Source organism: Lepidothrix coronata, unplaced genomic scaffold (genome assembly GCF_001604755.1).
Source record: "Lepidothrix coronata isolate B3197 unplaced genomic scaffold, Lepidothrix_coronata-1.0 Scaffold83, whole genome shotgun sequence".
NCBI lineage: Eukaryota > Metazoa > Chordata > Aves > Passeriformes > Pipridae > Lepidothrix > Lepidothrix coronata.
In genome coordinates, this window is record NW_016690263.1 from 1,295,036 (window position 1) to 1,310,368 (window position 15,333).

The 15,333-nt window shown below is 35.1% G+C and overlaps 1 protein-coding gene across 14 annotated transcripts in view; it reads right to left on the bottom strand.

Annotated features, from left to right (window-relative positions):
- Positions 1-15,333, bottom strand: part of AKAP6 (A-kinase anchoring protein 6) — a 272,060-nt gene that overhangs the window by 183,462 nt on the left and 73,265 nt on the right. For all 14 annotated transcript variants that reach the window (XM_017820450.1, XM_017820445.1, XM_017820447.1 and 11 more), the window contains one exon: positions 3,132-3,383. In XM_017820450.1, coding sequence (XP_017675939.1) covers positions 3,132-3,383 — 252 coding nt within the window. The remainder of the gene's footprint in view (positions 1-3,131; positions 3,384-15,333) is intronic.

Below are 15,333 nucleotides of genomic sequence, written 5' to 3' on the forward strand. Positions count from 1 at the left end.
ATTACCAAATTTTTATTGTTTTTATTTCAGAAAAATGTTAAATTTAATTATTTCTATGGCTACCAATAGGAATGACTTAGTTAAATTCTTTTTTTCCCTTTTCACATAGTAATGCTTCCTGTAAAGGTCTATAGGCTCTTTCCAATACCTTCTTATATTTATATTTAAAGCAGTAAAATCTGCCTTTTTTTTACTCTTTCAAATGAACATATTTAAGGTGTAAGGCACTTCTTTTGTGATTTTACCAGCTGATGGAGAATCAGGATTTACTGTATTTTAACATAGCCTTTTACTGATCTTTTCCCTATTTCCTGGCTTTATCAATTCTAAAATAAAACTCACAGGTTAGGTTTAGCTGGACAGAATTCAGGCTGCACAGAACTAATTTTTCTATCTTTCTTAACATCTCTGGGTAATTCCTGAAGGAAAAGTGGTCCTTCAAAATCCCTACTCTCCAAAGCTTTTTATTAAAACAATTATTTTCTTAATTTTGCATCTCCATCATGGCAGACAGCTTGCCTTACTGTTTCCTCTTATTTCCTCCAAGACAAAAAGCTTTGTGTGCCCTTTCCTTCCGGCATCCTATTCAGTGTGGCACTGCTGGGATAGCCTAAAGCACAATTATTGCCTGCCCAGTAAATGAGTTGGGTATCTAACCAAGCCAGTACAGCCCGTGCTGTACACTTTTGTGTTTTGGTAGCTAATCTACCAGTGTTATCCCTGTTCATTATGTTGAGGACAGCTTGTGCATACTTACGGGTGTTATAGCCACAGTGTAAATACAGCCCAGATGGGACTTGCACCGTGACTACTGTGCAGTCTGGGAACTTAGAGTGAATATTAACGTGATGAGACTGAACACAAAAGAAACCTTGGCAGTTCACTTCTTCTAGGGAACTCCTCAGTTAACGCTGGCAGCCAAAGCTGTTCTTCAGCATCACACAGAAGTCAATGGACTTAAGGAGTGATCCAAACATTTTGTGAAATTATAGGTTCATGAACTTTAGAAAAGCATAGCATTTGAAATTTGTTCAGATTAAATTTCCATATGGCTCAGCATCCTGTCTCTGCATCAGTTCAAAACATTCTCTGCTAGCTGAGCTACGAGATGTGGGTCTACATACATTCTTCTCCACACATTTCTACCTGCATTCCCAGCTTCTACCAATGAGCAGCATAGGAACTTCCTTATCTGGAGGTTTAATTTTTGTATCATTCTCGTATCTTTGCTTAATTTTCACATTTATTTTTTTATCTTTTCTGCACTTCTAAGTGTTCTACTCTAGTGAACTCCAAAATAGAAGTCTTTGTTGTGTGTGAAAGTTTCCTTCTGTAAATTTAAATCAGATGATTTCTCAGTCTTAGGAGGAAAAATAAACTGCCATTCCTGGTTCATAATCCCAAAGGCGTACTGAAAATTAGTGAAATGACTCTCCAAGGAATCCATATGGGCAAAGTTTTCTAGGTTTGCTCAGACTCCTGATTCACCTATGCATGAAAATCCTTAACAGAAAATATTTGTATCATGAGGCACTCACTAGTTCCACAATGTAGTCCTGCCTGGGAAGGGATGGAGGGGGGGAAGAAACATCAAAGAAAAGGTGAATAAGAGTAGATACAATTGTTTCTACATTATATTTATTTGTTTATGTTCATCAGTTAGCTGCTATCACTATACCTGATAAAAAGCTTAAATACCTGAAAGTTAGAAACTGCAGAGCAATTTCTGTGAACTTATTTAAGTAATAGGGGAGAAATTCTATATCAACTTTGTATCCCTGCTATTGATAGCCATTAATTTTATCAAATATTCTTTATGTTTTAATTGGGGTGGGTAAAAGGAATGATGTCAGGATATTTCATCTTTTATATTACCATGTAAGCCTATCCGGCAACCATATATTTTACCCACTGAAAAATAATCTTTCCTTCTCCAGTCAGTCCTCTACTCCATTGGACGGATGTTTTCTATAGCAGTCATAATCAGATCCAGATGGAACATTTCCTGTTTCTTGGTATCTGAATCTGCACCTTCTTTATGTCTTGAAATTACCATGTGCATGTCATAAAATAATGACTTCACACTAATTCACCAGTCTGGATATTAAGACAAGTGTAGATTTCCTTCAGACTTGCCAGAGGTTTACCAGCAACAGCAAAGCAGAAACTGAATCTGAAGCACCAGGTATGTATACATCAAGAAGAGGAGATGTGAAAGGTGGGCCTGGGCATCTCTGAGCATTGATTTCTGGCACCCACCCCGTTGTTCCAAAGACAAATATAAAACCCAACAGGAAGCAGACAAATATGCACATTCTCTTTGAACTTGAGTGATAATGAAATTCAGGACATCTTTAGGGGACTTCTGACTTCCTCTGTAACACAGGTTGTTACAGAATTCACTGCACTGATCTAGAGGTCTCTTTCTGTAAATGCATCTAATCCTGACAAAAGCATTTGGTCTTAATCTTAGGACTTTCACCAAATGAAAAATCTTCTACATACTATCAATCATTAATTACCTAAATAAAAATTAAAACTGTGCATATTCTTTAAGTTTAAAAAATTAGGCCAGTAGTGTCCTTCTAAGTAAGTTGATTTAGTAATGATCAAATAAAGGAAAAGACTTTTTAGTTACATGAACTCAGATTTACAAACCATTTACGTTTGTGAATTTGACATACTGTTGAGTAAACAATGTATGATTTGTGCATTGTTGTTTCTCAGACAAAACGTGTGACTGTTTAAAGGCACGCTGCAGAATTGCCACTCAAATTAAAGCCCATCCTCCTGCTATAAAGCAATGTAGACCCAGTCTGGAAATTGGCTATAAACCTCAAATACATGAGTGACCAAACCAACAGCTTTGGAACAGATGAACCTCTGTAAGTGTTTCAAATCCTTTCTGAAAAATATTTCCATCAGGAGAAAACATTGCTAGCCTCTAGCATGACATTTCTGAAAGCTGACATTAATTTGCACTAATTTGGTTCAACAAGAACAGATATCAGCCAAAGACATTTAAAACAAACTTAGCAAAATATCTAGAAGACAAGTAAGCCATCCTTAAAATTGTCATCCTAGCAATTTTAAATGTGCAACATTCTCAAAATTGGATTTAGTTATTATACCTCCTTAGTCTCTTCAGAAAATGCTTGCAGAATATCAGTCTGCCTGGTGTAGTTTCCATTGGCGTCTTGTAGTCCCTGGAGAATACGCTCTCTCAGAACCAGAACAGAAACTCGTAGCTGGTGCCAGAGTAGTTGTACTGTATGGATATCGACTATCACATTGACAGAGTAAGACAGAAGCTTCAGGGAAAACTCAGTCTCTAGTAGAGCGTGAATTTGTTCAACATGATCAGATATATCTTCACAAATATCCTGTAATGGAAAAATAAAGTCGACATTTAGCTACAGGCATGGTCCTTTCATGGATCAGCTCTGCTTTTCATGTACTTTTAATTAAATGCTGAATAGATTATTTCATAGAGGAAAGATACTGTAATTAATACATTAATTAAATTATCTTTTATTTTTATTTTTTTTTAATTCATAGCAATGCTACAGCAACTGAACCAGCAGCTGTCTGTTCTCAATACTGCTCAGTAAGTGCAGAGAAAGCATACAGTAAAGAAGGATGGCACAACAAGATCACATGATTCAGAAGCAGAAAACTAACACCATAAGGTGACATTCTAGAAGACAGCAATAAGAATGAAAGTGATAATATTGCCATGGGCTGTCTCTGTCTCTGCTCCACACACATGCACACCAGTTGAAATGCAAAGAATCTGGTCTGTGCCATCATCAATAAAATTCATTTAATCTAGCCTCTATAACCAAGTAGCGCAAAAGTCATTGTGAATAAGCTATTTCTGTGACCCATTGCTGACTGCAGGAGTGAGAGGGCTTTAAGGGCTTTAAGGTTTGCATAGTCTTGTCCTGGGCCTAAAACTGAACTGAAGAAGATTGATGGACAAGGAGAAAGAGAGAAAACAGAGATGTGAACAACTGTGTTAAGAAAGGAGAAAAGAGAAAAGTTACCAGGTTATAAAACTAAGGTTTTGATGGGATGGTATTCTTCAAATTTAACAATTAATGTTACTGATTGCTAAACTGTGCTGAATACAGAGTAAAATCATTTCAAACTACTCTTAATTTTCTTTGTGAAAGGATAAATCACAATACTAAAGAATATTTAGGCATATGCTATTGAGCAAACAACACTGCTTTGTAACAACTTTGTTTGAAAACTATGTGTAAAAAGCCTGTTATAAACAAGTAAGGAAATTTTGATTAAAACACTGAAAAAAACTAACACTGGATCCTAAGGCCTTTTTTCCTAGATATCTGGCATATATTTAAAGGAGACTTAATAGCATATTTAAATACAACACCTATTTCTTAAAAATATATAAATTTAATTCAAACCTTCAGAAATATCCTTTTTATATACATCAATAAAAATGAGAAAATTATTACCATGAAGACTTACTACAATAAATAATGAAACTTTATTACAATGAAGCAGTCTCTGATGATACTCTTGTGGTTTCGTACAGCGATAGCATAACAGGAAAATCAGAAAATCTCATTATTTATAAAATAATAATACTGTACACTGCTTTCTATCAGTTCAGATTTGGCATCTTCAGTCTGAAAGTAAAGACAAATTATTGCTTATGTAATTGTACATATGTAACAAATTAAACCAAAATCAAATATCTAGATAATATTAAATAATTCTGTACAACAGATAGCACAATATTAGCTACTATCATTGAGTGCAATTGGTACTTACTCATTTTAATAAAGCACTGACAATTACATCAAGTTCCCTGCAGGAGCAGTTCTCAGAAATGCCAGATGAGCACAAAAGTTTGGAGTTTCAATGAGCAGAGTGTTGGGACTGCCATGAGAGAAAGGCAGTATCTCCTCAGTTCCCTTGCTGTAACAGCCAGAATCTATATTTGCAAGTACAATACACACAGCTTCGTCTGCCAACATCTAGCGCTGCAAGTGCTCAGGGATTCAAATATCCACACGCTTTGAGGTGAGCAAATAGATGCTCTACTTACTAGATTAGTATGCTCATCTAATTCTACAGATACACAGAGAAAGCTAAAACTCTTAGCAAAATATTTTCCAGGCTTTGGAAAAAGTTATTATTATCCATTTAGTTATTGTTGTCCATTCATCCAACTACAACTGATACTTGACTGAAAAACACAGCTGTAATTCTATGTTGTTTCAAATGTTTTAAAGAATATTTCTAGTGAATTAGTTTGACTGAATTTGCATTCAGTTCTTCAAGATTGTCAGTCTCTTTTTCCTCTTGGCCATAATGCAGTTTAATTTTCATTCCAGGGATAAAAAAATAAATTGTTGCCCAGTAACTGTAATTTTTTTAATTAGGCACAATCTATAGAAAAATACTTAATATCTCTTCATTTAGGCTATTTATGTGAATGAGCTTAAGGATGTGCCAAACTGCAAAAACAAATTTTCAGTATTTTCCAGGTTCACATACACAGGTACATGCTGAATTCAACTGCCATAAGAATTCTCAGAGTGGTAGAAAAAACAAAGCCGTAAGAGGAAAGAATTAACAATCAGCAAGTGTCTCCTGACAACTGTTAGATAATGTACTGAAAATATTGGCTAATGAATCTAGATAACACTCTAAATCAAGAATTCAGACTCACACTTCAAAAAAGTTTTCTCTTGATCTCCCATTATGCTAGCTACCAAAGCATCTCAAATTTCTGAAACTTTCCACAACAAAACAGACAATTTTTTGCTGAAATGCAAATCCCAGTACCACTAGAGGTTTGAAAGAAGTAGATATTCAAGGACATATGCTGTTAATTTTTACATCCTTGCTATAAGTTGCTCATTTTCCTCAAAAAGCAAAGTCTACTTACTCACAGACTACTGCAGGTACAGCAGAGCCAAGTGCTTTACGTACTAACAAGATAATTAACAGTTCCTGAGATTCAGTAACATGGAAAGAACATAAGGCCAACCTTGATCACATCCAAATAAAGGTCACACACTCTGACCTTAACATATAACACTACCATCTCAGTAAAAGACAAAGTACCAGCTCGTAAAGGATTTAGGTTATGAACAGAATGGGTGGCCAAAGAGAAGAAGTGAGTATATTTTCCAAGTGGTTGAATGATCCAGGAAGGAAATCAAGTCCCTACATACCTTTTCATAACATATAAAATCTGAGCTCTATTTTCTGACTGTATCATCAGCTCTCTCTTTCTTCTGGCCTGGAATCAGTACAGCTTTGAATGGTCACTATAGTCTAGTCTTTACTTATATGTGAGAATTGAAAGGATTTTTCCCTTTCTGATAAGTATGTTGACAGGATGTAATCTTTAGGGTTATTAGTTTGGGAGTTTTTTTCATTCTTTTCTTGTGAGATGAAAATCTGATTGAAACACTCAGGATGTCTGATTATGTCCAGTTCAATATTTCATATATGCTGTGCAGTCCATCTGCATATGCACTCTAAGTCTGAAGACAAACAAAAGTAGGCTGGATTCATTGTGTGCTTAGAGATCAGCAGTGTCAGTGCAACTCTCTTACTGAACAGGCACCAGCTGCTGATGTGATATCTAGTAGCTGAGCAGCAGTTCCTGATATTTCAGACTCCACATGCACGACACACTGTCGTATATCAGTCTGTTGGGTATTTCTTAAAAAAAATGTGAGGAGTCATAGGTTGACATTCCCACATCACATAGCAATCTTTTGGTGGGTGACTTCTATTTCAGCTGAGCTTATAGCCTTTGTCAAAAGAACTGGATTTCATTTCACCACAGATCAGGTTCCTGGATAAAATGAGTTAGACTTTGGTTTGTGGGAAGTCAATCTTATATAAAGTTGGTAAAAAAAAAATTAGGTCCCTATCGTTATCCTCTTTGTTTTTTAATTGTCATATGATGATGTGAAGGTGAAGGCTGTGCAAAGGACAGAAAAATAGCTGTATAAAGGCTAACACTAGCTTTCAAGAGAACAAAATTATGAAGAAATTATAACTTTTGCCAAATAACTTCATGCTGATTAGTCTTCAGCAGAAAGACATTAATAAAGCTGCATCCTATTTACTTGCATCTCTTCTCTACATATGCCTAAAGCAAACCAGCATATTGAGAGGAAACAATATAATGTCAAATCCAGTTGGCACTGTGTAGCACAACTTTTCTTATTACAGTACTTGATGTCCAGATTCACATATAATTCAGAAAAAATAAATAATTATATCAGGCACAGCTGTAAATTTAATAATTTTCTGTAATAATTAATGCAGTTCAAATACTGCATAAAAATGTCATGTTATGTAAGTTCATAATTTTACTGAGGCTCAATATCAAGATCTGGTACAACATGGCCTCATTCTCCTTATTCTTCCTAACTCCTTGTTGGTGACTTAGCATTAGATACAGCAAAAGCAGCAGAACATTGTCATGTGCCCTTTTTACACTTTGAATTTATAAATAAAGAATAGCAGTATCACAAGATAGTACCTAAATGCTGTCATGAGTGCCAGTTGCTCTTACCAAAAGTGGCAGGTAGATAAAATAAACCATGTACTTTTAAGTAATAAGAAAACAGCATTTATCTATTGACATCTACTTGTAAATATATGCCAGGTCAATGGCAATTTTATTTTTTTGCCAAAAAAAAAAAATATTATAACTTGATTTTTAGAAAGCACCATTTCCAAACCATTTCTTATAGTCATTAATCTCACGCATAAACTAGGGCATTTTTATTTTTACACAGTTTCATAGTGGTGTTAAAGATTTTGTCATCCTCTCACGGGCTTTCCTGTAGCACTGACTGTGGAATTTCTTAGGCTACAAGGGTTGTACCCATTTGGCTGCCAACTGCCCACTTCACTCAGTCTTCCAGACAGCTGATCCTGTTATTTGCAGCTGCTGAATCCATCAGCCTCCTCACAGCCCTCCACATCAACTAAAATATCCTGAACTGCAAACACTGCAGTAGATGAAGAAAAAGTGCATAAACAAACCCTCAAGAGTCAATGAAAACAGCTTTGATGTCGACTTTTAAGAATATTTTCTCTCTGGTCTTCAAGAAATTGTGTTAATATGTACATGAAAATACTGAAAGATAAAAGGTTGCAATATGTTTCTTTAGAGTTAGTATCAGTGACAGCGAAGCTATTCTGGAGATTTCTATTCTTTGATCTTGCAGTAAAACCTCAGCAGGAAAAACAGATTGCCATTGAGTCTGTACATGCAAACATAATCTATGATTTAAGATATTTGGTCTTTCCTTTTAAGTACATTTTAATTCCTCAGAAGACAAATATTCCAATCAAAATATACAAATTCTTCTCTTTAGAAAAAAATTAGAATACATTACAAAGAATTTTCAGATTCATTATTTTAAATGTACTTGAAAGTTGTAAATTAAACTCACTCTCTAGACTGCCCTTTAATGCTAATGCATTTATAAAAGATAAAGAGAGAGGTTTTTATTGCTGAGCAAAGATTTGCACCTTTCAGAAAGGTATTTTTCCTTTAAAATGCACTCTGACTTCTCAAAGAGAAATAGTTTCTCGGTTTTTTCATCCTTATCTGCTGGACATCCAAACAACGTTATAATAAGGATAAAATTGTTCTCTTCTATTTTGAATTATTGGTGAAACCTTAAGAACAAACGCTACACACACTTTTTTTTGCAGCTATTTTTAAGTCAACAATTAAGTCACAAAATAACCATAGATGAAAAAATCCAGAATTTGACTAGGCAAAATAAACTGTCATGGAAAGGCCTGGACTGACTGCGAGTTACAAGTTTATCAGAAAGTAATTGAAGTACTAAAGTACTGCAGCTGGTGTGGCTGTGCCATTCAGTGACATGGGGAAATGAATATATTTTACTGGGTGAAGAATGCAAAGTGCAGCTGAAAACAGCTACCAGGAGGGTCCTGAGGTCACTGACCCTGCCTGCTGCTGACACTGACAGCTTGGAATCACATTGTTCCTTGAAGTAAGCTTCTCTACTCTTCCCTTTTGATAATACACATACTACTGACAGTAACTTTTCTTGGTGGACCATAATTTTCTGCACATTATTCTCTTTCCCAGCTTGGCTTTTATTTTGATTAATTTGCTCTTATTATTTTAAGGGAGCAACATTTTAATCATCGCAAAATTCCTGTAAGTGGATCTAAGATGATCCACTTTCTATTGTACAAATTGCAAAATTCTCAAAAAAGTTTTGAAATTAACTATTGCATCTGGTGAACTCTAGGTAGGTATGTTTCTACTGTGTTTTGTTATGTCAGGAATCAGTGAGTCACATTCTTATATCCCTGTATTTAAAAATAATGTGAAATAGACGTCAAATCATCAGTTCTTTGATAGAGCTGCTAAAATAGTAATGGTTTGTCTGGGTTTGTAGCAGACACGGAGCTGCTTCATAGTAATTTATTAGCTGTTTATGTGATGTTTTATTAGGAAGGTTTTTGTGTAAGTATATTGGTTAACTGTCAATCTACAAGGAAAATGAGCAAGAAGAAAGGAAGAAGATATGATGTCACATGCTAAGAACTTCAGGCTGAGGGAAAATGCCTGAAATGTTAATGGTGAAACTCTTGTCTCAGGATTCCAGCAACTTGCATTTGTTTTGCCATATGGGCCATTGCTGGGGCCAAAGGATCAAACATACTGGGAACATGCAAAAGGATCCCTTTGTCCAGGAACAGGGCAGTTGCTGCGGGGAGTTATTCCAGCACACTGCCAGGACCAGCTGCAGTGCCCTACAATTCTAAGCCAGCTTGTACCTTTTCTGCAGGAGGGAATGGATGCAGAGAAGACAGCCTACTTTCAAATGTTTATTTCTCCTATTAAATTTAAACAGTCTTTTAATGTAAAAAGACTTTCTGACCACAACATTTACCACAGGCCAGATCCTTAAATAGAAGGAAGAATGTAGTTCACCCAGGAAGCTTCAGATACCTGATGCACAAAGCCACTCTATGGCCTGGGATAGAACTGGAGAGCCACAGAAAATATGGCATTAAAATGAGGCACCGCAGAACTGTATTGAAAGAGTATTGTGTAAACAGATCTGGACTAGCCAGTTCTGGGATATTCCTGACATCAGTAAAATCGATGCATGAATTACATTTGGGTAAGAAACTGCATGTGCAAAAGAAGTATGGCAACTAAGTTGCTGTGGGAAGTGATGTGCCATCTGCAACTAAATGTTGTTTTCATATTGCTGAACTTCTACTGGTTCTACTGTGCAATGTGCCTAAAGCTACAACTTAAAAACCCTTTGAAACCTTCAAAATAAGAAATGTATTCTCATATGCCCCAAGCCCACAAAGTCAGAGACTTTGCCTATTAAAGTTATCACTGTACAATATTCCTTCCATGCATAACTGTAAAAATTTTCATTTATCTGACTTTAAGCATATTAAGGCAAACTGATTTTTATCAAGGCCTAACTTTGCTAATTTTAAACAAATTAAAACTTGATAGAAAATGTCATATTTGTGCTGACTGAAGCCTGGTTTTTTACTACACTCTGGAAAACAACATTGCACAGGTACTCTAGAGCAGTTCTTCATGAAGGAAGACATATAGTACTGAACTGTGTAATAGAGTAGCAGGTTTTGGTTCTAGCTGCTTCAGACAAAAAAAGGAAAAATACCAAAACCCAAACTCATATGAAAACCTAGCAAAACAACTGGCAGTAGAGGTAAGTTTTGGGGGGGGAAAAAGAGTATTTTTCAAATGCCTGTTCATTGGATAATGGTAATTATATATATAAAAAAATATATATTTTTATCTTGCACTGATTATTTAAGATCAGAAAGAAATGAGAAAACTTGTTAAAACATCCTTCAAATATCTTATAGTTCTCTTCACACAATTCTATACTCTTTTTGCAATAACAGAAGAACATAGGACATATTTTGCAACTGTCTAGATAATTACCTTTGCTTCTTAATTTTTTTTATTCTCTTTACTCAACACTTTCTTATTTTCTACAAGCCATATACACTAAGTGAAATTTAAAGGCATCTCTAACTATTTCAAATTACCACATGCAAATGAAAACTGAGGATGCAAATGGAAGTACATTTTACTCACAGTGAATTTATAGACTCTGCTGTAGCTAAGCCAACCAGGTCTTGGTAGCCTGGTCAGGACTAGGTAGTTTTTTATCTCAGTGTAGAGAATAATTAACTGGCTAAAAGGAAATCCTTACTATAATTGCAAGACTTACAAAAATTTAATGTGATAAACAATCATGTTAGCTATATGAAGAATCAGAAAGACCACTCCTACTATTTGATCAGAACTTTCACAATTTGATCTACAATATGAAATAACTAGCCAAATTCAACACTATTGCACTAATAGTTGAGTAATTTTCCAGCAAAAATGTTTATCCATTTGAAGCGAGTTTTGAAACATCTGTGTAGACAAACTATTACTCTGACGTTTCAGCTTTGAATACGTTCCAGGCTTGTTCTGTTGTCATTTTTAGTTTGAAGACTTGGCATTACTCTTAATATAGAATAAGAAAATTTCAAGAATTCTTTAAGCCTTCTGCAAGGCCATAGGATCTTCATTGTCTGAGCTCTATTTTCTGGTAAGCCAATCTCTTTGTTTGTTTCTACAAGAAAATACGTTCATCTATTTTAAAAGATTTTTCCATTTATAGACTTTGTCAGAAAGACCCTCGGTTTTATTAAATTCAATAGACTTATTAGGGTCTTTGATATAGAACAGCTGGTCTTAAAGAGATGAGTTGAGGTGAAAGAGAAAAAAATTTTGAAGAAAAAGACTCATTCTTGAAATAATGAAATTTCAAATAACAAACAAAATGTATCCCTACATAAAAAGAATTTTGGGCAGCGATGACCTACTGAAATGTAAGATGTCAAAATAAATAAATAAATACCAGGAACTTCAGGTTCAAAGAGGAGAAAAATTCAGGCCTTCTGCATAGACATGCAGAACACAACAGAAAAATTTTAATCAAAATATTTTGACTTGCTCAAGCCAAAGAATGTTAACCTCATTCACTCTCTGACAGAAGCTTAGTGACTATAACAGAATTTATTAAAGGATGGTGAGACTCTACTCTCATCTCAAATGAGATATGAAGGGTCAGAAGTGAAGAACTACCATCTGTGCCAGGTCTTGTATGACAAAAATTGATAGCATGATAAGAAGTTTTCAAGATAAGTGGCTGTTTATATCAGTGCAGCTAAGCCTCCAAGAGTTCTGTGACATGTTTTTGAAGTTATTTTCCATCAGTCATTGTTTAGGACAGCAAAAAGGACACAAACTCTCTTATTCTTTATTACCAGACTTCGTTTTATTAGCACTGTTGTTCCTTTTACGTTGGTCAATGAATCATAGAATCATAGAATCATTTAGGTTGGAAAAGACTGAAAGTTAATATTTAATCAATGAAACCTTATGGGGATCACTGAGATTTTTTCCCTTGGATTAGAAACATGAAAAAGCAACCTTATAGTCTACCTTGAATGCTGCTTGCTGTTTGTAACTTTCCTGCACTTTCTCCCAAATGACAATTGTTCAAGTCATCTGGAAAGCCCTTGTAGGTCCTCCAAAGAGTTAGTAACAATTAAAAAGCACTTAGAGCATGTGGAGGCATTTCCTGTAGTCTGAAAAAGCTACCACCTACCCAGTGTGCCAGGAGGCTTGTTCCATTCCGGATATCACTTACTGTGTTGTAAGAGTCAGGGTAAAACTATACACAATAATGCTAGAAAAAAATTAAAAAGTTAAAAAACAAACAAACAAAAACAAAACAAAAAGCAACTAAGTTTTCTATATGAAGGAAGAACAATTTGAAAGACTGTCAGAAAGTTATTTTACATAGTTAGAGTCTTAAGTGAATAAAAAAATAAAAATAAATTTTAGGTAGAAAATAAAAATTTGGCAGATTGAATCTTAAAGACGTCTAAAATGTACAAGATTTTTATCCTAATTTTACTTCTGAAAGTGCACATGAAATTTCTTGATTTACTTATGGAAAGAGTTCTTCAAGCAGACAAATAAAATCCCTTATTATAGAATCACAGAATGGTTTGGGTTGGAAGGCACCTTAGAGGTCACATAGTTCCAACCCCCCTACCATGGGGAGGGATACCTTCCACTAGACCAGATTACTCAGAGCCCCATTCACCCTGGCCTTGAACACTTACAGGGATGGGACATTCACAACATCTCCGGGCAGCCTGTTCCAGTGCCTCACCACCCTCACAGTAAAGAATTTATTCCTAACATCTAATCTAAAGCTACCCTCATTCAGTTTGAAGCCATTCTTGTCCTACCACTACAGTTCCTGATGATTATGATTGTTATGATTCCTAATTAGGCAACATGTTAAAAATTGTTCCTCATTAGTGTCTGATATGTACAGTATAAGTCACAGAGAGTGTTCCTGTGGGTTGGTCAAATGCAATAAAGACAAAACTAAACAAAAACAACCCTAATTTACATCCACTAAAGGAAGAATACAGTAGGCTTTTTGCAGGCTTTTTTTGAGAAGGAATATAATAGACATTAAATCGAAAACCTGGAATTCTGGGACTGGCATGACCTTCAAAGCTATCCGAAGCATTCAAACCACCTGAGATTTCACATACAAAAGCAATTCATATATTGTACCTAGTAGTTTGTACTATCTGATTATTTCCAAATCTCACTATCATCCCACAGGCATATAATGTTGATACAGATGTATATTCATAGGTTTGCGTAAAGTATCTTCTTTTCAAACAAAATCATGTCCATAATATTCCTTGAATTTTTGATTTAGATGTAAATGGATGCTGTATAAATAGAAAATTATCAAAAACTCAGATTTTGCACCATATTTGCAGTACATCGATCAGAAATACTTCTAACATAAGCTACTAAAAATTGCCGTATCTAGTGGACACAATAAAGCACTTCTTTATAATCAAATTGTCTCTAAGGAACCTGAAATTCACTGTCACTAAAATTCACAAGCATTAATAATAGATGTTTGTTCTGGCTGCTTATAAGATTGAGCACACCAGACATTAGCATTTTAATACTATATTTGGATCTAAATATTTAATTTTAAAATTAGACATAATATTGTAGTTATAACTACTCAAACACAGTGCATTTGTAATTTAGAAACATGTTACAACACTGCAGAGTATATTCCAACAATATATTCATACAAGGCATATTCCAGTGTGTCAGTTCTGAAAAGACAGCTTGTGATCTACTAGGATAATTTTAATTGTGCCAATTTTTAGCTTTACAAGAGAACTTTCCAGTGTAAAGCACTGATACACTTAATGGCTGTTAAGATGTTGATGCTGCTTGAGAAAGTACTTGTGTATTACAGTAGAACTGAAGTGCCTTGAAAGAAGGAGAAAATGAGCAGTGTTTATCTAAATATTTATTCAATTTTATATACACACACATATATATAGGCAAATATATTTATCGCATGTTGCTAACCTGAATAAGATCCTTGATTTATAAAGCACTTCATAGTCAGTGTTGTTTATGTCTTTAAGAAAGCAAGACAGCATGTCCTGCGAGATAAATTGTTTCTTATGCTGACAGGGAACAGTTGTACCTCTGAACAGACTGGTGTTTCTTTATATGCCGTTTTATTTTCTAGCTAAACAGAGATAAGTTATAAATTATCCTTGTCTGGACTGTAGCTTTCAGTGATGAGTGTAACTTACTGCTGTGCAGGCTCAATGAGAAAGAGAAAGGTTGTTGCTGTGTCTGGGCTTGTAAAGTTACCCTTTGAAATTCAATAGCCAAATTTGTCTGTACAGAAGTTAAGGAAACTAAGTGTTTCAAGCTTCAAATGCATATTTGTGCATTTTATTCACTTGTAAATATTTATATTTCCTGCAAAATTAATCATCATCAATTTAGCCTCAAATTGAATCCTAAATTTACCCAAAGTCAAAACTTTTATCTTCCTCAGATAAAAAGATTCACAAAAAATGGCATTGGATCCTTGGATTGTGGCATTCTGAAGTATAGACAGGAAAGAAGGAAAGGTAAGTAGCACATAAATTGCAAGTGTTCATACTTCCATATGTTTCTTGGAATATTTGAGCTGGGTCTGCAGAGACCTAACTTGTTCACAAGCTTTCCTCTGCGATGAAGCACCCATATTGCTACTGGACTGGATGTGAGCCTGGAAATACAGTAACTCCACTCTCGTGGTATCACATTTGAGCAGACGGCCCTGCCAAAGCCTGACTCACCCTGCCTAGCAGAGGCAGCTG